Raw genomic sequence first — 23,376 nt, 5'->3', positions numbered from 1 at the left:
GGCAGCCAATTTGCGCACAGCAAGATCCCACAAACAGCAATGAGATAATGATGAGATAATCTGTATTTGGTGATCGGCTGAGGGATAAATATTGGCCAGGACACAGGGGTGAACTCCCCTACTCTTCTTCAAATAGTGCCCCGGGATCTTTTACATTCACCTCAGAGAGTACGCGGGGCCTCGGTTTAATGAATTATCCTCAGTACTGACCCCCCGACAGTGCAGCACTCCCTCAGTACTGACCCTCCGACAGTGCAGCACTCCCTCAGTACTGACCCTCCGACAGTGCAGCACTCCCTCAGTACTGACCCCCCGACAGTGCAGCACTCCCTCAGTACTGACCCTCCGACAGTGCAGCACTCCCTCAGTACTGACCCTCCGACAGTGCAGCACTCCCTCAGTACTGACCCTCCGACAGTGCAGCACTCCCTCAGTACTGACCCTCCGACAGTGCGGCTCTCCCTCAGTACTGACCCTCCGACAGTGCAGCGCTCCCTCAGTACTGACCCTCCGACACTGCGGCGCTCCCTCAGTGCTGACCCTCCGACAGTGCAGCAATCCCTCAGTACTGACCCTCCGACAGTGCAGCACTCCCTCAGTACTGACCCTCCGACAGTGTAGCACTCCCTCAGTACTGACCCTCCAACAGTGCGGCGCTCCCTCAGTGCTGACCCTCCGACAGTGCAGCACTCCCTCAGTACTGACCCTCCGACAGTGCGGCGCTCCCTCAGTGCTGACCCTCCGACAGTGCGGCGCTCCCTCAGTACTGACCCTCCGACAGTGCAGCACTCCCTCAGTACTGACCCTCCGACAGTGCAGCACTCCCTCAGTACTGACCCTCCGACAGTGCAGCACTCCCTCAGTACTGACCCTCCGACAGTGCAGCGCTCCCTCAGTACTGACCCTCCGACAGTGCGGCGCTCCCTCAGTGCTGACCCTCCGACAGTGCAGCAATCCCTCAGTACTGACCCTCCGACAGTGCAGCACTCCCTCAGTACTGACCCTCCGACAGTGCGGCGCTCCCTCAGTGCTGACCCTCCGACAGTGCAGCAATCCCTCAGTACTGACCCTCCGACAGTGCAGCACTCCCTCAGTACTGACCCTCCGACAGTGCGGCGTCCCCTCAGTACTGACCCTCCGACAGTGCAGCACTCCCTCAGTACTGACCCTCCGACAGTGCGGCGTCCCCTCAGTACTGACCCTCCGACAGTGCGGCGTCCCCTCAGTACTGACCCTCCGACAGTGCAGCACTCCCTCAGTACTGACCCTCCGACAGTGCAGCACTCCCTCAGTACTGACCCTCCGACAGTGCGGCGTCCCCTCAGTACTGACCCTCCGACAGTGCAGCACTCCCTCAGTACTGACCCTCCGACAGTGCGGCGCTCCCTCAGTACTGACCCTCCGACAGTGCGGCGCTCCCTCAGTACTGACCCTCCGACAGTGCAGCACTCCCTCAGTACTGACCCTCCGACAGTGCAGCACTCCCTCAGTACTGACCCTCCGACAGTGCAGCACTCCCTCAGTACTGACCCTCCGACAGTGCAGCACTCCCTCAGTACTGACCCTCCGACAGTGCAGCACTCCCTCAGTACTGACCCTCCGACAGTGCAGCACTCCCTCAGTACTGACCCTCCGACAGTGCAGCACTCCCTCAGTACTGACCCTCCGACAGTGCAGCACTCCCTCAGTACTGACCCTCCGACAGTGCAGCACTCCCTCAGTACTGACCCTCCGACAGTGCAGCACTCCCTCAGTGCTGCCTAGATTACGTGCTCAAGTCTCTGTCGTGGGACTCGAGTGAGTGCTTCCCACTGAGCCAATGCTGACACCTAAACAACAATGTAGGAGAAGCCCAACACAATATTACATCGAGTTTATGGATTGATTCCTGCTCCTTCTAAACTTGTACATTACAAAAACCTTGTGCAGCACGTCCCTTGTTTTCCTTTCTTACAGTATGGGATTGTCATTGACGCTGGATCCTCTCGAACGACCCTGTTTGTTTACAAATGGCCGGCTGGAAAAGAGAACAATACCGGCATCGTGAGTGAGCACAGCTACTGCAAGGTCGCAGGTAATGGACCACAGGACATCCTGGGGCGGCCGCAGTCCTAGTGTGGGACGGCCTTGTCCTCAGCCCTGAGCCTCAGCATAAAAGCCTTCAACACACCCAGCTCAGCCTCAGCCTCTTCACTAATCTATCCCAGGCCCAATAATACAGTCGAGAGTATCACACACTCTACAACCAGGGACACAGGCCCCGGCCGAGAGCAGGGAACGGGCACAGGCGGGTTAGATTGAACTACTGCACGTAAAGTGTGGTGCAAGTGTGCAAGAGGGTGGGGGCTCTTGAAGGTGGGGAGAAATGAGGCACAGTCAAAGGACTTTCGGGAGAGATGATCGAGCACTCTGTCAGTGGAACAGGGAAGGGAGATGGGGAGAGGTGCTGGGATGGGGAGTGGTCCTGGGGTGGAGAGTGGTCCTGGGGTAGAGAGTGGACCTGGGGTGGGGAGTGGTCCTGGGGTGGAGAGTGGTCCTGGGGTGGAGAGTGGTCCTGGGATGGGGTGTGGTCCTGGGATGGGGTGTGGTCCTGGGATGGGGTGTGGTCCTGGGGTGGGGAGTGGTCCTGGGGTGGGGTGTGGTCCTGGGATGGGGTGTGGTCCTGGGATGGGGTGCGGTCCTGGGTTGGAGAGTGGTCCTGGGGTGGGGAGTGGTCCTGGGTTGGAGAGTGGTCCTGGGGTGGAGAGTGGTCCTGGGGTGGGGTGTGGTCCTGGGGTGGGGAGTGGTCCTGGGATGGGGTGTGGTCCTGGGATGGGGTGTGGTCCTGGGATGGGGTGCGGTCCTGGGTTGGAGAGTGGTCCTGGGGTGGGGAGTGGTCCTGGGGTGGAGAGTGGTCCTGGGATGGGGTGTGGTCCTGGGGTGGGGAGTGGTCCTGGGGTGGAGAGTGGTCCTGGCATGGGGTGCGGTCCTGGGTTGGAGAGTGGTCCTGGGGTGGGGAGTGGTCCTGGGTTGGAGAGTGGTCCTGGGGTGGAGAGTGGTCCTGGGGTGGGGTGTGGTCCTGGGGTGGGGAGTGGTCCTGGGGTGGAGAGTGGTCCTGGGGTGGGGTGTGGTCCTGGGGTGGGGAGTGGTCCTGGGGTGGGGTGTGGTCCTGGGATGGGGTGCGGTCCTGGGTTGGAGAGTGGTCCTGGGGTGGAGAGTGGTCCTGGGGTGGGGTGTGGTCCTGGGGTGGGGAGTGGTCCTGGGGTGGAGAGTGGTCCTGGGGTGGGGTGTGGTCCTGGGGTGGGGAGTGGTCGGGGGGGGGTGGGGAGTGGTCCTGGGGTGGAGAGTGGTCCTGGGGTAGAGAGTGGACCTGGGGTGGAGAGTGGTCCTGGGGTAGAGAGTGGACCTGGGATGGGGTGTGGTCCTGGGTTGGAGAGTGGTCCTGGGGTGGGGAGTGGTCCTGGGATGGAGAGTGGTCCTGGGGTGGGGTGTGGTCCTGGGATGGGGCGTGGTCCTGGGGTGGGGAGTGGTCCTGGGGTGGGGAGTGGTCCTGGGGTGGGGAGTGGTCCTGGGTTGGAGAGTGGTCCTGGGGTGGAGAGTGGTCCTGGGGTGGAGAGTGGTCCTGGGGTGGGGAGTGGTCCTGGGGTGGGGAGTGGTCCTGGGATGGAGAGTGGTCCTGGGGTGGGGTGTGGTCCTGGGGTGGGGAGTGGTCCTGGGGTGGGGAGTGGTCCTGGGGTGGAGAGTGGTCCTGGGATGGGGCGTGGTCCTGGGGTGGGGAGTGGTCCTGGGGTGGGGTGTGGTCCTGGGATGGGGCGTGGTCCTGCGGTGGGGAGTGGTCCTGGGGTGGAGAGTGGTCCTGGGGTGGAGAGTGGTCCTGGGATGGAGAGTGGTCCTGGGGTGGGGAGTGGTCCTGGGGTGGGGAGTGGTCCTGGGATGGAGAGTGGTCCTGGGGTGGGGAGTGGTCCTGGGGTGGAGAGTGGTCCTGGGGTGGGGAGTGGTCCTGGGATGGAGAGTGGTCCTGGGGTGGGGTGTGGTCCTGGGGTGGGGAGTGGTCCTGGGGTGGGGAGTGGTCCTGGGGTGGGGTGTGGTCCTGGGGTGGGGAGTGGTCCTGGGATGGAGAGTGGTCCTGGGGTGGGGTGTGGTCCTGGGATGGGGCGTGGTCCTGGGGTGGGGAGTGGTCCTGGGGTGGGGAGTGGTCCTGGGGTGGAGAGTGGTCCTGGGGTGGGGAGTGGTCCTGGGGTGGAGAGTGGTCCTGGGGTGGGGAGTGGTCCTGGGGTGGGGAGTGGTCCTGGGATGGAGAGTGGTCCTGGGGTGGGGTGTGGTCCTGGGATGGGGCGTGGTCCTGGGGTGGGGAGTGGTCCTGGGGTGGAGAGTGGTCCTGGGGTGGAGAGTGGTCCTGGGATGGGGCGTGGTCCTGGGGTGGGGAGTGGTCCTGGGATGGGGAGTGGTCCTGGGATGGGGAGTGGTCCTGGGATGGGGTGTGGTCCTGGGGTGGGGTGTGGTCCTGGGATGGGGAGTGGTCCTGGGATGGGGAGTGGTCCTGGGGTGGGGAGTGGTCCTGGGATGGGGAGTGGTCCTGGGATGGGGTGTGGTCCTGGGGTGGAGAGTGGTCCTGGGGTGGAGAGTGGTCCTGGGGTGGAGAGTGGTCCTGGGGTGGAGAGTGGTCCTGGGGTGGAGAGTGGTCCTGGGGGTGGAGAGTGGCCCTGGGGTGGAGAGTGGTCCTGGGGGTGGAGAGTGGTCCTGGGGTGGAGAGTGGTCCTGGGGTGGAGAGTGGTCCTGGGGGGTGGACTGTGGTCCTGGGGTGGAGAGTGGTCCTGGGGGTGGAGAGTGGTCCTGGGGGTGGAGAGTGGTCCTGGGGGTGGAGAGTTGTCCTGGGGGCTGGACTGTGGTCCTGGGGGTGGAGAGTGGTCCTGGGGTGGAGAGTGGTCCTGGGGGTGGAGAGTGGTCCTGGGGTGGAGAGTGGTCCTGGGGGGTGGAGAGTGGTCCTGGGGGGTGGAGAGTGGTCCTGGGGTGGAGAGTGGTCCTGGGGGGTGGACTGTGGTCCTGGGGGTGGAGAGTGGTCCTGGGTGGTGGACTGTGGTCCTGGGGGTGGAGAGTGGTCCTGGGGGGTGGAGAGTGGTCCTGGGGGGTGGAGAGTGGTCCTGGGGTGGAGAGTGGTCCGGGGGTGGAGAGTGGTCCTGGGGGGTGGACTGTGGTCCTGGGGGTGGAGAGTGGTCCTGGGGGGTGGAGAGTGGTCCTGGGGTGGGGAGTGGTCCTGGGGTGGGGAGTGGTCCTGGGGTGGGGTGTGGTCCTGGGATGGGGCGTGGTCCTGGGGTGGGGAGTGGTCCTGGGGTGGGGAGTGGTCCTGGGGTGGAGAGTGGTCCTGGGGTGGAGAGTGGTCCTGGGGGTGGAGAGTGGTCCTGGGGGGTGGAGAGTGGTCCTGGGGGTGGAGAGTGGTCCTGGGGGTGGAGAGTGGTCCTGGGGGTGGAGAGTGGTCCTGGGGGCTGGACTGTGGTCCTGGGGGTGGAGAGTGGTCCTGTGGTGGAGAGTGGTCCTGGGGGTGGAGAGTGGTCCTGGGGTGGAGAGTGGTCCTGGGGGGTGGAGAGTGGTCCTGGGGGGTGGAGAGTGGTCCTGGGGGTGGAGAGTGGTCCTGGGGTGGAGAGTGGTCCTGGGGGGTGGACTGTGGTCCTGGGGGTGGAGAGTGGTCCTGGGGTGGAGAGTGGTCCTGGGGTGGAGAGTGGTCCTGGGGGTGGAGAGTGGTCCTGGGGGGTGGACTGTGGTCCTGGGGGTGGAGAGTGGTCCTGGGGGTGGAGAGTGGTCCTGGGGGGTGGAGAGTGGTCCTGGGGGGTGGAGAGTGGTCCTGGGGTGGAGAGTGGTCCTGGGGTGGAGAGTGGTCCTGGGGGGTGGAGAGTGGTCCTGGGGGGTGGACTGTGGTCCTGGGGGTGGACAGTGGTCCTGGGGGGTGGAGAGTGGTCCTGGGGGGTGGACTGTGGTCCTGGGGGTGGAGAGTGGTCCTGGGGGGTGGACTGTGGTCCTGGGGGTGGAGAGTGGTCCTGGGGGGTGGAGAGTGGTCCTGGGGTGGAGAGTGGTCCTGGGGTGGAGAGTGGTCCTGGGGGGTGGACTGTGGTCCTGGGGGTGGAGAGTGGTCCTGGGGCTGGAGAGTGGTCCTGGGGTGGAGAGTGGTCCTGGGGGGTGGACTGTGGTCCTGGGGGTGGAGAGTGGTCCTGGGGTGGAGAGTGGTCCTGGGGGGTGGAGAGTGGTCCTGGGGGTGGAGAGTGGTCCTGGGGTGGAGAGTGGTCCTGGGGGTGGAGAGTGGTCCTGGGGGGTGGAGAGTGGTCCTGGGGGGTGGAGAGTGGTCCTGGGGGGTGGACTGTGGTCCTGGGGGGTGGACTGTGGTCCTGGGGGGTGGAGAGTGGTCCTGGGGGGTGGAGAGTGGTCCTGGGGGGTGGAGAGTGGTCCTGGGGTGGACTGTGGTCCTGGGGTGGAGAGTGGTCCTGGGGGGTGGAGAGTGGTCCTGGGGGTGGAGAGTGGTCCTGGGGGTGGAGAGTGGTCCTGGGGTGGAGAGTGGTCCTGGGGGTGGAGAGTGGTCCTGGGGGGTGGACTGTGGTCCTGGGGGTGGAGAGTGGTCCTGGGGGTGGACTGTGGTCCTGGGGGTGGAGAGTGGTCCTGGGGGGTGGACTGTGGTCCTGGGGGTGGAGAGTGGTCCTGGGGGTGGAGAGTGGTCCTGGGGTGGAGAGTGGTCCTGGGGGTGGAGAGTGGTCCTGGGGGGTGGAGAGTGGTCCTGGGGGGTGGAGAGTGGTCCTGGGGGGTGGAGAGTGGTCCTGGGGTGGAGAGTGGTCCTGGGGGGTGGAGAGTGGTCCTGGGGGGTGGACTGTGGTCCTGGGGGTGGACAGTGGTCCTGGGGGGTGGAGAGTGGTCCTGGGGTGGAGAGTGGTCCTGGGGTGGAGAGTGGTCCTGGGGGGTGGACTGTGGTCGGGGTGGACTGTGGTCCTGGGGGTGGAGAGTGGTCCTGGGGTGGAGAGTGGTCCTGGGGGGTGGACTGTGGTCCTGGGGGTGGAGAGTGGTCCTGGGGTGGAGAGTGGTCCTGGGGGGTGGAGAGTGGTCCTGGGGGTGGAGAGTGGTCCTGGGGTGGAGAGTGGTCCTGGGGGGTGGAGAGTGGTCCTGGGGGGTGGAGAGTGGTCCTGGGGGGTGGAGAGAGGTCCTGGGGGGTGGACTGTGGTCCTGGGGGGTGGAGAGTGGTCCTGGGGGGTGGAGAGTGGTCCTGGGGGGTGGAGAGTGGTCCTGGGGTGGACTGTGGTCCTGGGGTGGAGAGTGGTCCTGGGGGGTGGAGAGTGGTCCTGGGGGTGGAGAGTGGTCCTGGGGTGGAGATGGTCCTGGGTGAGTGGTCTGGGGGTGGAGAGTGGTCTGGGGGGGACTGTGGTCCTGGGGGTGGAGAGTGGTCCTGGGGTGGACGGTGGTCCTGGGGGTGGAGAGTGGTCCTGGGGGTGGACTGTGGTCCTGGGGGTGGAGAGTGGTCTGGGGGTGGACTGTGGTCCTGGGGGTGGAGAGTGGTCCTGGGGTGAGAGTGGTCCTGGGGTGGAGAGTGGTCCTGGGGTGGAGAGTGGTCCTGGGGTGGAGAGTGGTCCTGGGGGGTGGAGAGTGGTCCTGGGGGGTGGAGAGTGGTCCTGGGGTGGAGAGTGGTCCTGGGGGTGGACTGTGGTCCTGGGGGGTGGAGAGTGGTCCTGGGGTGGAGAGTGGTCCTGGGGTGGAGAGTGGTCCTGGGGTGGAGAGTGGTCCTGGGGTGGAGAGTGGTCAATATCTTTCACCTCTGGGCCCTGAGTTGAAAACCAACATAGACTGATGGGGAAAAGGTTTCTCCGCCTGCTGGCTGTACGGGTTCAACGCCAAATGAATTTGGACATTCAGCCCTTTTGCTCACTGATATGGAATCAGGTGACAAAGTTGCTCCTGACCTGGCAGTGAGTGCTCATTTCACGCACAGAGGCCATGGGCGGCTAGTGTGGGAAATAGGAAATATTACACATGCACAGTCGAGAGCACTGGTCCATGACTGGGGCTGGGACAGTGTAGAGGGAGCTTTACTCTGTATCTAACTCGTGCTGTACCTGCCCTGGGAGTGTTTGATGGGACAGTGTAGAGGGAGCTTTACTCTGTATCTAACCCGTGCTGTACCTGCCCTGGGAGTGTTTGATGGGACAGTGTAGAGGGAGCTTTACTCTGTATCTAACCCGTGCTGTACCTGCCCTGGGAGTGTTTGATGGGACAGTGTAGAGGGAGCTTTACTCTGTATCTAACCCTGTACCTGCCCTGGGAGTGTTTGATGGGACAGTGTAGAGGGAGCTTTACTCTGTATCTAACCCGTGCTGTACCTGCCCTGGGAGTGTTTGATGGGACAGTGTAGAGGGAACTTTACTCTGTATCTAACCTGTGCTGTACCTGCCCTGGGAGTGTTTGATGGGACAGTGTAGAGGGAGCTTTACTCTGTATCTAACCCATACTGTACCTGCCCTGGGAGTGTTTGATGGGAGAGTGTAGAGGGAACTTTACTCTGTATCTAACCCATACTGTACCTGCCCTGGGAGTGTTTGATGGGACAGTGTAGAGGGAACTTTACTCTGTATCTAACCCATACTGTACCTGCCCTGGGAGTGTTTGATGGGACAGTGTAGAGGGAACTTTACTCTGTATCTAACCCATACTGTACCTGCCCTGGGAGTGTTTGATGGGACAGTGTAGAGGGAGCTTTACTCTGTATCTAACCCGTGCTGTACCTGCCCTGGGAGTGTTTGATGGGACAGTGTAGAGGGAACTTTACTCTGTATCTAACCTGTGCTGTACCTGCCCTGGGAGTGTTTGATGGGACAGTGTAGAGGGAGCTTTACTCTGTATCTAACCCATACTGTACCTGCCCTGGGAGTGTTTGATGGGATAGTGTAGAGGGAACTTTACTCTGTATCTAACCCATACTGTACCTGCCCTGGGAGTGTTTGATGGGACAGTGTAGAGGGAACTTTACTCTGTATCTAACCCATACTGTACCTGCCCTGGGAGTGTTTGATGGGACAGTGTAGAGGGAACTTTACTCTGTATCTAACCCATACTGTACCTGCCCTGGGAGTGTTTGATGGGACAGTGTAGAGGGAGCTTTACTCTGTATCTAACCCGTGCTGTATCTGCCCTGGGAGTGTTTGATGGGACAGTGTAGAGGGAGCTTTACTCTAACTCTAACCCGTGCTGTACCTGCCCTGGGAGTGTTTGATGGGACAGTGTAGAGGGAGCTTTACTCTGTATCTAACCCGTGCTGTACCTGTCCTGGGGCTGTTTGATGGGACAGTGTAGAGGGAGCTTTACTCTGTATCTAACCCGTGCTTTACCTGCCCTGGCAGTGTTTGATGGGACAGTGTAGAGGGAGCTTTACTCTGTATCTAACCCGTGCTGTACCTGCCCTGGGAGTGTTTGATGGGACAGTGTAGAGGGAGCTTTACTCTGTATCTAACCCTGTAGCTGCCCTGGGAGTGTTTGATGGGACAGTGTAGAGGGAGCTTTACTCTAACTCTAACTCGTGCTGTACCTGCCCTGGGAGTGTTTGATGGGACAGTGTAGAGGGAGCTTTACTCTGTATCTAACCCGTGCTGTACTGCCCTGGGAGTGTTTGTACACAGTGATTCACTGCCTGCTGGGAGCCATTAATCCACCTGATAGTAAGAGCACTGCAGGACTCTGGATCGATGTCTGGTCTGTGCTGAGCTGGGTGGTGGGATGGTCAATTGGCTTCAGTGCCCCTTCATTTGGGATGGGGAATGTCAGCGCAGATCAGGATGGGTTGCGATGCCCTCTGTAGTGGAATATCCCACTGCCCTATGAAAGATGGGCAATTTGGTGAGGCACTGGAGGACAGCGGGTCCTCCTTCGTGGGTGGGGGGTAGAGGGCGTGGGGTGGGAAACAAATAGTGCCCTCACCAGGGGAACAAACCCCAGCAGCACTGACGACATGTTCGATGTATGTCTGTAGGTGCTGGAATCTCCAGCTATGCAGCAGATCCCCCAGCTGCCGGGAACAGTCTGAAAACCTGTCTGGATAGGACAGTGGAAACCATCCCCACAGAGCGACATGCTGAGACTCCCCTCTACCTCGGAGCGACCGCTGGGATGCGCTTGTTGAAGTAAGTAACACCTCAGGACTCCCCACCAATCACCAAAGCACCTTACGCTCTTTCCACCAATCAATCACCAAAGCACCTTCGCGCTCTCCACCAATCAATCACCAAAGCACCTTACGCTCTCTCCACCAATCACCAAAGCACCTTCGCGCTCTCCACCAATCACCAAAGCACCTTTGCTCTCTCCACCAATCACCAAAGCACCTTACGCTCTCTCCACCAATCACCAAAGCACCTTCGCTCTCTCCACCAATCAATCACCAAAGTACCTTCGCTCTCTCCACCAATCACCAAAGCACCTTCGCTCTCTCCACCAATCAATCACCAAAGCACCTTACGCTCTCTCCACCAATCACCAAAGCACCTTCGCGCTCTCCACCAATCACCAAAGCACCTTCGCTCTCTCCACCAATCACCAAAGCACCTTCGCTCTCTCCACCAATCAATCACCAAAGCACCTTCGCTCTCTCCACCAATCACCAAAGCACCTTCGCTCTCTCCACCAATCAATCACCAAAGCACCTTCGCTCTCTCCACCAATCACCAAAGCACCTTCGCTCTCTCCACCAATCAATCACCAAAGTACCTTCGCTCTCTCCACCAATCACCAAAGCACCTTCGCTCTCTCCACCAATCAATCACCAAAGCACCTTACGCTCTCTCCACCAATCACCAAAGCACCTTCGCGCTCTCCACCAATCACCAAAGCACCTTCGCTCTCTCCACCAATCACCAAAGCACCTTCGCTCTCTCCACCAATCAATCACCAAAGCACCTTCGCTCTCTCCACCAATCACCAAAGCACCTTCGCTCTCTCCACCAATCACCAAAGCACCTTCGCTCTCTCCACCAATCACCAAAGCACCTTCGCGCTCTCCACCAATCACCAAAGCACCTTCGCTCTCTCCACCAATCACCAAAGCACCTTACGCTCTCTCCACCAATCAATCACCAAAGCACCTTCGCTCTCTCCACCAATCACCAAAGCACCTTACGCTCTCTCCACCAATCAATCACCAAAGCACCTTCGCTCTCTCCACCAATCAATCACCAAAGCACCTTACGCTCTCTCCACCAATCATCTTCATGGAAAAGGGGATACAGGTGGAACACGATCCCCGAATCACTGGTAATATCCCGGGAATGTCATGGAATACAAACAGGGTCTGGTTTGTTCAGTCACTGTAAGCCCAGCCCTGGTAGATCCTGGTGACTGGGAGAGATACAAAGAACTGCAAAAGGTGACAAAACAGATAGTAAGAGCTACAAAAAGGGAGAATGTGAAGAAAGTTGCAAGAGATATCAAAACCAACACAAAAATTATTTACAATTATATTAGGAAAAAGAGGTGGTCAAGGGAAATGTGGGCCCCTTAAAAACTGATAATGGTGAGATTGTAAATGAAAATAAGGAAATAATAGCACTAAAGAGTGACAAATCCCCAGGACCAGATGGTTTCCATCCCAGAGTTTTAAAGGAAGTCGGTGAGCACATTGCAGAAGCCCTAACTATAATCTTGCAAAGTTCTCTCGATTCAGGAACCATTCCTTTAGATTGGAAAATTGCACGTCACTATGCTATTTAAGAAAGGTGAGAGAGGGTAACTAGGGAATTATAGACCAGTTCGCCTAACATCTGTTGTCGGGAAATTACTAGAATCTATAATTAAGGATAGAGTGACTGAACACCTTGAAAATTTTCAGCTGATTGGAGAGAGCCAGCATGGATTTGTAAAGGGTAGGTCATGCCTGACAAAAGGTGACTAAAGTAATGGACAGGGGAATATGGATGTTGTTTATATGGACTTCCAGAAAGCATTCGATAAAGTCCCTCATAAGAGACTGTTAGCTAAAGTTGAAGCTCATGGAATTGAGGGCAAATTATTGACCTGGTTAGGAAATTGGCTGAGCAGCAGGAGACAGAGAGTAGGGATAATGGGCAGGTACTCAAATTGGCAGGATGTGACCAGTGGTGTCCAACAGGGATCTGTGTTGGGTCCTCAATTATTCTCTGTATTTATTAATAACTTAGATGATGGGATAGAGAGCCACATATCCAAGTTTGCCGTTAAAAACAAAGATAGGCAGCATTGTAAACAGTGTAGATGGAAGCATAAAATTACAGAGAGATATTAATAGATTAAGTGACTGGGCAAAACTGTGGCAAATGGATTTCAATGTAGGCAAGTGTGAGGTCATCCACTTTGGGCCTAAAAAGGATAGATCAGAGTTCTTTCTAATGGTGAAAAGCTCGAAACAGTGGCAGTCCAAAGAGACTTAGGGGTCCATGTACATAGATCAGTCAAATGTCAAGGACAGGTACAGAAAATAATCAAAAAGGCTATTGGAATGCTGGCCTTTATATCTAGAGGACCAGAATACAAAGGGGTAGATGTTATGCTACGGCTATACAAAGCCCTGGTTAGACCACACCTGGAGTACTGTGTTTGTTCTGGGCACCGCACCTTCGGAAGGACATATTGGCCTTGGAGGGAGTGCAGCGTAGATTTACTGGAATGATACCTGGACTCCAAGGGTTAAATTATGAGGAGAGATGGAACACACTAGGGTTGTATTCCCTGGAATTTAGAAGATTAAGCGGTGATTTGATCAAAGTTTTCAAGATATTAAGGGAAACTAATGGGGTAGGTAGAGAGAAACTATTTCTGCTGGTTGGGGAGTCTAGGATTAGGGGACAGAGCCTAAAAGTTAGAGCCAGGACTTCCAGGAGTGAAGTTAGGAAACACTTCTACATGCAAAGGGTGGGAGAAGTTTGGAACTCTCTTCTGCAAACAGCAGTTGATGCTAACTCAATTGTTAATTTTAAATCAAGATTGATAGATTTTTATTAACCAAAAGGTATTAAGGGATATGGGACTAAGGCAGGTAAATGGAATTAGGTCACAGATCAACCATGATCTCACTGAATGGCAGAACAGGTTCAAGGGGCTAAATGACCTACTCCTGTTCCTATGTACTGGATTTGGTGTTTCACGATATTCCTCCCCCCGATGCCCCGTTTGTCTTTCCAACGCCCATGATGGGGAAGATAATTGTGTAACACCAGCTATCAGTGGGTTAGTTACCAATCAGCTGCCTCTCTGTAACACTAGTTAGTGAGAAGGTGATGGTGGGCCTTCTTGAAACACTCGTAGCAGATTTGATACGACTAAGGGGCTGGTTAGGCCATTTCAGAGGACATTTAAGGGTCAACCACGTTAATGTGGGGCTGGAGTCACATGTAGCCCAGACCAGGTAAGGACGGCAGGTTTCCTTCCCTAAAGGACGTTAGTGAATCAGTTGGGTTTTTACGACAATCCGAGAGCTTCAAGGTCACTTTTACTGAAACCAGCTTTTTATTTCCAGACTTTTTTAACTGAATTTAAATTCTCAAATTACAGCGGTGGGTTTGAACTCACGCTCTCTGGATGATTAGTCCAGTAACACAACCGCTGCACTACCAAACCCTTATTACACCTCTGTCGGAGGCAGGGAGCTGGGCTTGGAGCCAGAGACAGGGGCCCGGTGGGTGATAAGTGTAGGTGGTCAGTGAGGTTGAGAGAGCAGGACAGCAGAGGCAGAGACCCAGGGCAAAAAGAACTAGCGGGGAGGCCCAGGGAGTGAGGGGAAGGTGAGAAGGCGACATCAAGTGTGGGTTTCAAAAACCTGAAAACTGTAGGAGGGAGGGAAGAGACCAATGGGTTTAAGGTCCCGTTAGAGTAAGAGGCAGGGCGATGATTTCAACCCAGAGAGGATTCAGAGAGGAGGCAGATTGTCGGAGGCAGATTGTCGGAGGCAAGATATCTGGAGCTTGAGGAACAAGAGAGGAAAGTTCAGAGGTCAGAACAGAACAGAATAGTATCAATAAAATGGAGAAGGGAGAAAGAGGAGGGAGAGGGAGGGAGGGGGGAGGAGAGAGGAGGAAGGGAGGGAGAGGAGAGAGAGGAGAGAGAGAGAAGGAGGAAGGGAGGGGGAGAGGGAGGAAAGGAGGGAGAGGAGAGAGAAGGGAGACAGAGAAAGAGGAGAGAGAGAGAGAGGAATGGAGAGAGTAGGTGAGAGGGAGGGAGAGGGAGAGAGAGGTGAGAGGGAGAGAGTGGGAAATGGGGAGAAAGAGGCAGAGAGGAGAGAGAGAGATGGCGTCACTGTATTGAAATTCCATCAGCTCTGTGGGACGTTCCAGATGAGGGAGCCACTGGTGTCTGTGTTTCATTCAGTGGCTGTGTTGGGGACGAGGTCCCAGCAGATTAACACTGCAGTGTGTCCACAGAGAGATTCGATTCGAGCTGCTATCATGGCCCCAACGATGAAACCAACTCCTCACCAGCCTGACAAATGTCTGGGGCCAAGTTACCCGTAACTTCCTGTTACTGGGCACTAAGAGTCGGCCACATCGTGTGGGACTGGAGTCACGTGTAGGCCCAGACCAGGGACGGTGACAGCTCCCCACCGCTGAAGGACATTTGTGAACCGGTTGGTATTTACAAGAATCCAGCCTTGTAGCACTCTCATTCTTGAATCCAAAAATCGTGGGTTGGGGCAGGAGGCGGACAGGGCCCATGTAGGTGAGGCCCTCCAACCCTCCGAGATCTCTGTGCTCCATCAATTCCGGCCTCTTGCGCATCCCCGATTTTAATCGCCCCGCCATTGGCGGCCGTGCCTTCAGCTGTCTAGACTCTAAGCTCTGGAACTCCCTCTCTGCCACTCTCTCCTCCTTTAAGATGCTCCTTAAATCAAGCTTTTGGTCACCCGTCCTAATATCTCCTTATGTGGCTCGGTGTCAAACTTTGTCTGATAATCGTTCCTGTGAAGCACCTTGGGACATTTTACTACATTAAAGGCGCTATATAAATGCAAGTTGTTGTTGTTAAAATCTCCCAGGGGTTGACGATTTCCCATCCACCTTGGTCCCCCAGCAGCCCTGACCTTCCTTAAGATCGTCCCCTCGATGGTCTCCGAGTTGCCAGCCCAGTCCGAGGACACTAAGCTATCATCACCCTTGTCTTTGTCTGTCTGCAGCCTGACCGACCCTGAGGCCACAGAGGGTGTACTTGCTGCCCTCACCACCACCCTGAAATCCTACAAGTTCAACTTCCAAGGAGCGAAGATCCTGTCGGGTAGCGAGGAGGGGGTGTTCGGCTGGGTCACGGCCAACTACCTGCTGGAGAACTTGGTCAAGGTAAGGTAGCATGGGACAGAGAGAGGGAGCCCGAGAAACCTACAGTACCCAGGACAATCCCATTCCTCAACGTCTCCCTTCACCCGAAGGCACTGGCACAGGCTGGGGAATGGTGTTCATGTATGGACCCCCACAATCTGTCTGATCAGGGAGGTGTTTTGGGGACAGTTACTGTTACTGTGGGTACAGTTATTATTATTGTGGGTACAGTATTTGTCACTGTGGGTGGAGTATTTGTCAATCGGACTCTCCGCCTGTGTTGTGGAGTCTGGGAGCCAACAGCTTTGATTCCATTTAAAAATGAGAACTCACTCTGATGTTTCTGTGCCTGTGATGGATTGGAACTGTCTGAAGCTCACACCCAGACCTACGTCAATAGTGCAGCCCAGGGAGTGGGTATCACAGCAACAGGTGAGAATACAGAAAGATACCACTTGACAATCAGATAGTTCAGGTGCTTTGTGATAGAGGAACATCGAGTGTGGAGAAATGGGGCCAGCATGGGGTGAGGCAGATAGAATAGTAAACTGTGAATTGTTTCTCCTTTGACTCGACAAAGGAATCTCAAAGAAGGATTGTAGACAACCCGATGACCTGGTATATTTTATATATATATAAATATTTGGCACTGAACTCTGCCGATCAGCTTTCCCCGTCCAACACCGCACCAACGTTTCAACAGGCTGTTCCTTTCCTTTACTTCCATCCGCCCTCCCCCTCCCCATCCGCCCTCCCCCTCCCCATCCGCCTACCCCTCCCCATCCGCCTACCCCTCCCCATCCGCCCTCCCCCTCCCCATCCGCCCTCCCCCTCCCCATCCGCCCTCCCCCTCCCCATCCGCCTACCCCTCCCCATCCGCCTACCCCTCCCCATCCACCTACCCCTCTCCATCCGCCTACCCCTCCCCATCCGCCTACCCCTCCCCATCCACCTACCCCTCCCCATCCACCTACCCCTCTCCATCCGCCTACCCCTCCCCTCCCCATCCCGCTCCCCCTCCCCATCCGCCCTCCCCCTCCCCATCTGCCTACCCCTCCCCATCCGCCTACCCCTCCCCATCCACCCTCCCCCTCCCCATCCGCCTACCCCTCTCCATCCGCCTACCCCTCCCCTCCCCATCCCGCTCCCCCTCCCCATCCGCCCTCCCCCTCCCCATCTGCCTACCCCTCCCCATCCGCCTACCCCTCCCCATCCACCCTCCCCCTCCCCATCCGCCTACCCCTCTCCATCCGCCTACCCCTCCCCTCCCCATCCCGCTCCCCCTCCCCATCCGCCCTCCCCCACCCCATCCGACCTCCCCATCCGCCTACCCCTCCCCATCCGCTCCCCCTCTCCATCCGCCCCCCCCCTCCATCCCGCTCCCCCCTCCCCATCCGCCCCCCCTCTCCATCTGTCTACCCTTCCCAATCCCCCCCCTCCCCATCACGCTCCCCCTCCCCATTCCCCTCCCCCTCCCCATCCCCCTCCCCCTCCCATCCCCATCCGCCTACCCCTCCCCATTCCCCTCCCCCTCCCCATTCCCCTCCCCCTTCCCATCCCCCCCTCCCCATCCCCCCCCCCCATCCGCCTTCCCCCTTCCTCATCCACCTCCCCCTCCCCCTCCCCTTTGATGCACCTCCCCATAACAAATGGACCCGGTGATCCGGTGGGTGGGTGAGGGTTGTGGTGATCCGGTGGGTGGGTGGGATTGAGGGTTGTGGTGATCCGGTGGGTGGGTGGGATTGAAGGTTGTGGTGATCCGGTGGGTGGGTGGGATTGAGGGTTGTGGTGATCCGGTGGGTGGGTGAGGGTTGTGGTGATCCGGTGGGTGGGTGGGATTGAGGGTTGTGGTGATCCGGTGGGTGGGTGGGATTGAGGGTTGTGGTGATCCGGTGGGTGGGGTTCAGGGACATGGTGAGCAAGTGGTGAGGTGGGATTGAGAGATAATGTGAGAAGATGGGTGGGTAACATCATCGAGTTACACCAAATCTACCGCACAGAAACAGGCCAATTGGTCGAACTGGGACTGTGCCGGCGTTTCTGTTCCACACAAGCCTCCTCCATCCCTACCTCATCGAACCCCATCAGCATTCCCTCTCCCGCACCTAATTGGAGGAGGGTCAATTTCAGTGGGTTGAGAACGGATCTGGCCCGAGTAAACTGGAATCAAAGATTGGCAGGGAAAACCGTAATCGAACAATGGGCGGTCTTTAAAGAGGAGATGGTTCGGGTACAGTCTAGGTACATTCCCACGAGGGGGAAACGTAGGGCAACTAAAGCCAGAGCTACCTATATGATGAAAGAGATAGAGAGTAAGATGAAGCAGAAGAAGGGGCGTATGACAGATGTGAGGTTGATAACACAAGTGAGAACCAAACGGAAATAAGAGGGTCAAAGAGAGTGTGTGAGAATAGACTGGCAGCCAACATAAAAGGGAATCCAAAAGTCTTCTATAGGCATGTAAACAGTAAACGGGTAGTGAGAGGAGGGGTGGGGCCGATTAGGGACCATAAAGGAGATCTACTTATGGAGGCAGAGGGCATGGCCGAAGTACTAAATGAGTACTTTGCATTTGTCTTTACCAAGGAAGAAGATGCTGCCAGAGTCTCAGTAAAGATATAGTTGAGATACTGGATGGGCTAAAAATTGATAAAGAAGAGGTACTAGAAAGGCTAACTGTACTTAAAGTAGATAAGTCACTCGGTCCGGATGGGATGCATCCCAGGTTGCTGAGGGAAGTAAGGGTGGAAATTGTGGAGGTACTGGCCATAATCTCCCAAACATCCGTAGATACGGGGGTGGTGCCAGAGGACTGGAGAATTGCAAATGTTACATCCTTGTTCAAAAAAGAGTGTAAGGATAAACCCAGCAACTACAGGCCAGTCAGTTTAACCTCAGTGGTGGGGAAACTTTCAGAAACAATAATCCGGGTCAGAATTAACAGTCACTTGGACGAGTGTTGATTAATAAAGGAAAGGCAGCACGGATTTATTAAAGGCAAATCGTGTTTAACTAACTTGATAGAGTTTGTTGATGAGGTAACAGAGAGGGTAGATGAGGGCAATGCAGTTGATGTGATGTATATGGACTTTCAAAAGGCATTTGATAAAGTGCCGCATGATAGGCTTGTTAACAAAATTGAAGCCTTTGGAATAAAAGGGGCAGTGGCAGCACGGATACGAAATTGGCTCAGTGACAGGAAACAGAGAGTAGTGGTGAACGGTTGTTTTTCAGACTGGTGGGAGGTGTACAGTGGTGTTCCCCAGGGGTCGGTGCTGGGACCACTGCTTTTCCAGATATATATTAATGACTTGGACTTGGGTGTACAGGGCACAATTTCAAAATTTGCAGATGACCCAAAACTTGGAAGTGTAGTGAGCAGTGAGGAGGATAGTGATAGACTTCAAGAGGATATAGACAGGCTGGTGGCATGGGTGGACACGTGGCAGATGAAATTTAACACAGAGAAGTGCGAAGTGATACATTTTGGCAGGAAGAATGAGGCGAGGCAATATAAACTAAATGGTACAATTCTAAAGGGGGTGCAGGAACAGAGAGATTTGGGGGTATATGTGTTCAAATCTTTGAAGGTGGCAGGGCAGGTTGAGAAAGTGATTAAAAAAGCACATGGGATCCTGGGCTTTATAAATAGAGACATAGAGTACAAAAGTATGGAAGTTATGATGAACCTTTATAAAACACTAGTTCCGCCACAACTGGAGTATTGTGCCCAGTTCTGGGCACCGCACTTTAGGAAAGATGTGAAGGCCTTAGAGAGGGTGCAGAAAAGATTTACTAGAATGATTCCAGGGATGAGGGACTTCAATTACTTGGATAGACTGGAGAAACCAGCAAAGAACGACCGAAAAATTGATAAAAAGGGAGAAAATGGAATATGAAAGTAAACTAGCTAGAAATATAAAAATGGATTGTAAGAGCTTCTACAAGTATGTAAAAAGGAAGAGATTAGTGAAAGTAAACATGGGCCCCTTAGAGGCTGAGACAGGAGAAATTATAATGGGGAATCAGGAAATGGCAGGTGCGTTAAACAAATATTTTGTATCTTCACAGTAGAAGATACAAAAAATAAACCAGAAATAGTGGGGAACCAAGGGGCAAATGAGAGTGAGGAACTTAAAGTAATTAAAATCAGCAGAGACAAAGTACTGGAGAAATTAATGGGACTACAAGCTGACAAATCCCCTGGACCCGATGACCTACACCCTAGGACTCTAAAAGAGGTGGCTGCAGAGATAGTGGGTGCATTGGTTGTGATCTTCCAAAATTCCCTAGATTCTAGAACGGACCCAGTGGATTGGAAGATAGTAAATGTTACCCCGCTATTCAAGAAAGGAGGGAGAGAGAAAACAAGGAACTGCAGGCCCGTTAGCCTGACATCAGTAGTAGGGAAAATGCTGGAATCCATTATTAAGGAAGTGGTAACAGGGCACTTAGAAAATCATAATATGATTAGGCAGAGTCAACATGGTTTTATGAAAGGGAAATCGTGTTTGACAAATTCATTAGATGCTTTTGAGGGTGTAACTAGCAGGGTAGATAAAGGGGAACCAGTGGATGTAATATATTTGGATTTTCAAATGGCATTCGATAAGGTGCCACACAAAAGGTTGTTACGCAAGATAAGGGCTCATGGGATTGGGGGTAATAGATTAGCATGGATAGAGGATTGGTTAACGGACAGAAACTCGAGAGTAGGGATAAACGGGTCATTCTCAGGTTGTCAGGCTGTAACTAATGGGGTGCCACAAGGATCAGTGCTTGGGCCTCAGCTATTTACAATCTATATTAATGACTTAGATGAAGGGACGGAGTGTAATGTATCCAAGTTTGCTGATGATACAAAGCTAAGTGGGAAAGTAAGCTGTGAGGAGGACACAGTCTGCAAAGGGATATGGACAGGTTAAGTGAGTGGGCAAGAAGGTGGCAGATGGAGTATAATGTGGGGAAATGTGAGGTTATTCACTTTGGTAGGAAGAATAGAAAAACAGAATATTTTTTAAATGGTGAGAAACTATTAAATGTTGGTGTCCTGAGAGATCTGGGTGTCCTCGTACAAGAAACACAAAAAAGTTAGCATGCAGGTACAGCAAGCAATTAGGAAGGCAAATGGAATGTTGGCCTTTATTGCAAGGGGGTTGGTGTACAAGGGTAAGGAAGTCTTACTACAGTTGTACAGAGCTTTGGTGAGACCTCACCTGGAGTACTGTGTACAGTTTTGGTCTCCTTACCTAAGGAAGGATATACTTGCCTTAGAGGCGGTGCAACAAAGGTTCACTAAATTAATTCCTGGGATGAGAGGGTTGTCCTATGAGGAGAGATTGAGTAGAATGGGCCTATACTCTCTGGAGTTTAGAAGAATGAGAGGTGATCTCATTGAAACATATAAGATTCTGGGGGGGCTTGACAGGGTAGATGCTGAGAGGTTGGAGAGTCTAGAACTAGGGGGCGTAGTCTCAGGATAAGGGGTCGGCCATTTAGGACTGAGATGAGGAGGAATTTCTTCACTCAGAGGGTTGTGAATCTTTGGAATTCTCTACCCCGGAGGGCTGTGGATGCTCAGTCGTTGAGTATATTCAAGGCTGAGATCAATAGATTTTTGGACTCTAGGGGAATCAAGGGATATGGGGATTGGGCAGGAAAGTGGAGTTGAGGTAGAAAATCAGCCATGATCTGATTGAATGGTGGGGAAGGCTCGAGGGGCCGTATGGCCGACTCCTGCTCCTATTTCTTATGTTCTTAAGCTGGGATTGTTCTCCTTAGAGCAGAGAAGGTTTAGAGGAGATTTGATAGAAATGTTCAAAATTATAAAGGGTTTAGATAAAGTAAATATAGAGAAACTGTTCCCATTGGCGGAAGGGTCGAGGTTTAAGGTGATCGGCAAAAGAACCAAAGGCCACATGAGGAAAAACTATTTTACACAGCGAGTGGTTATGATCTGGAATGCGCTGCCTGAAAGGGCGGTGGAAGCAGGATCAATAGTAACTTTCAAAAAGGAATTGGATAAATATTTTTAGGGAAAAAATTTGCAGGGCTACGGGGAAAGAGCAGGGGAGTGGGACTAACTGGATTGCTCTTACTAAGAGCCGGCACGGGCTCGATGGGCCGAATAGTCTCCTTCTGTGCTGTAACCATTCTATGATTCTATGTGCTTATCTAGCTTCCCCTTAAATACATCTATGCTATTTGCCTCAGCTGCTCCTTCCAGTAGCACGTTCCACATTCTCACCACTCTCTGGGTAATGTTGAGGGGTATGGTCAGAAAGTGGATGGGTGGGGTTAACAGAAAGGAAGACAATGTGGGTAGATGGGCTTGAGGGATCTGGTGAGAAACTTGTACAGTGAGGTTGAGGGATGTGGTGAGAAAGTGGGAAGGTGGTTTTGAAGAATATGGTGACAAGATGGGGAGGGTGGATTGAGTGATAGGTTGAGAAGATGGATAGGTGTGAGTGAGGGGTATGGTGAGTAGGTGTGGTGGTGGGGTTGAGGGATATGGTGACATTGTGGGATATGATGAGACGATGGGTAGGTGGGGTAGAAGGATACAGTGAGAAAGTGGGTAGGTGGGATTGAGGGATATGGGGAGAAGGTGAGTAGGTGGGGTTGAGGGATACAGTGAGAAGGTGGGTAGGTGGGATTGAGGGATACAGTGAGAAGGTGGGTAGGTGGGATTGAGGGATATGGGGAGAAGGTCAGTAGGTGGGGTAGAAGGATACAGTGAGAAGGTGGGTAGGTGGGATTGAGGGATATGGGGAGAAGGTGAGTAGGTGGGGTTGAGGGATACAGTGAGAAGGTGGGTAGGTGGGATTGAGGGATACAGTGAGAAGGTGGGTAGGTGGGATTGAGGGATGTGGTGAGAAGGTGGGTAGGTGGGGTTGAGGGATACAGTGAGAAGGTGGGTAGGTGGGATTGAGGGATACAGTGAGAAGGTGGGTAGGTGGGATTGAGGGATATGGTGAGAAGGTGGGTAGGTGGGGTAAAGGGATTAGGTGGGGCTGATTCATGACACTGGATTGGGTTTGTTGTCTATAATGGGCTTTTCCTGTTCCTATAAATTCATATCCTCCACCTTCAGTTCCCACGGAGAGTTGAGGCTTTGAAGGACAGGGCGATTATCAGATATTGTCCACCACACACACCCATTGTGGAGATGTGCTGGACACCAATGCCCGATTGAGTGACCCAATCACCTTGTGACTGACCTTCTTCTTCCTTTACAGTACAGCTGGATTGGAAGATGGATTAAGCCGGTGAGAAGTACTGTGGGAGCAATGGACTTTGGCGGGGCATCCACACAGATCTCCTTCGTGCCCAGAGAGAAGATAGAAGACCCTGAGAGTGAAGTCTTTTTACGCCTATACAGTCAGGACTATAAAGTGTACACTCACAGCTACCTTTGTTACGGAAGGGACCAGGTTATGAAGAAAGTCCTCTCACAAATGATGATTGTAAGAGTCTGTACTTTTTTTTTGCTGGATATGATGTAATTTGCTCAGTGGGATTGGGGGATATGATGAGAAGGTGGGTGGGTGGGATTGGGGGATATGGTGAGAAGGTGGGTGGTTTTTTTTATTCGTTAATGGGATGTGGGCGTCGCTGGCAAGGCCATCATTTATTGCCCATCCCTAATTACCCTTGAGAAGGTGGTGGTGAGCCGCCGCCTTGAACCGCTGCAGTCCGTGTGGTGAAGGTTCTCCCACAGTGCTGTGAGGTAGGGAGTTCCAGGATTTTGACCCAGCGACGATGAAGGAACGGCGATATATTTCCAAGTCGGGATGGTGTGTGACTTGGAGGGGAACGTGCAGATGGTGTTGTTCCCATGTGCCTGCTGCCCATGTCCTTCTAGGTGGTAGAGGTCGCAAGTTTGGGAGGTGCTGTCGAAGAAGCCTTGGCGAGTTGCTCCAGTGCATCCTGTGGATGGTACACACTGCAGCCACAGTGCGCCGGTGGTGAAGGGAGTGAATGTTTAGGGGGGTGGATGGGGTGCCAATCAAGCGGGCTGCTTTGTCCTGGATGGTGTTGAGCTTCTTGAGTGTTGTTGGAGCTGCACTCATCCAGGCAAGTGGAGAGTATTCCATCACACTCC

The 23,376-nt window shown here is 54.6% G+C and overlaps 1 protein-coding gene across 1 annotated transcript; it reads left to right on the top strand.

Moving 5' to 3' along the window:
* Window positions 1–1,956: 1,956 nt before the first annotated feature.
* LOC137308101 (ectonucleoside triphosphate diphosphohydrolase 2-like) lies at window positions 1,957–22,738 on the top strand (the record flags this gene model as incomplete). Its single annotated transcript, XM_067977011.1, has 4 exons — window positions 1,957–2,074; window positions 9,971–10,121; window positions 15,134–15,293; window positions 22,511–22,738. Coding segments are annotated over 4 exons (657 nt in total), but the record flags the coding sequence as incomplete, so codon positions are not given.
* Between the last annotated feature and the right edge of the window lie 638 nt (window positions 22,739–23,376).

Source organism: Heptranchias perlo, unplaced genomic scaffold (genome assembly GCF_035084215.1).
Source record: "Heptranchias perlo isolate sHepPer1 unplaced genomic scaffold, sHepPer1.hap1 HAP1_SCAFFOLD_1197, whole genome shotgun sequence".
Classification (NCBI taxonomy): Eukaryota; Metazoa; Chordata; class Chondrichthyes; order Hexanchiformes; family Hexanchidae; genus Heptranchias; species Heptranchias perlo.
This window is presented reverse-complemented; position numbering and strand designations above follow the sequence as displayed.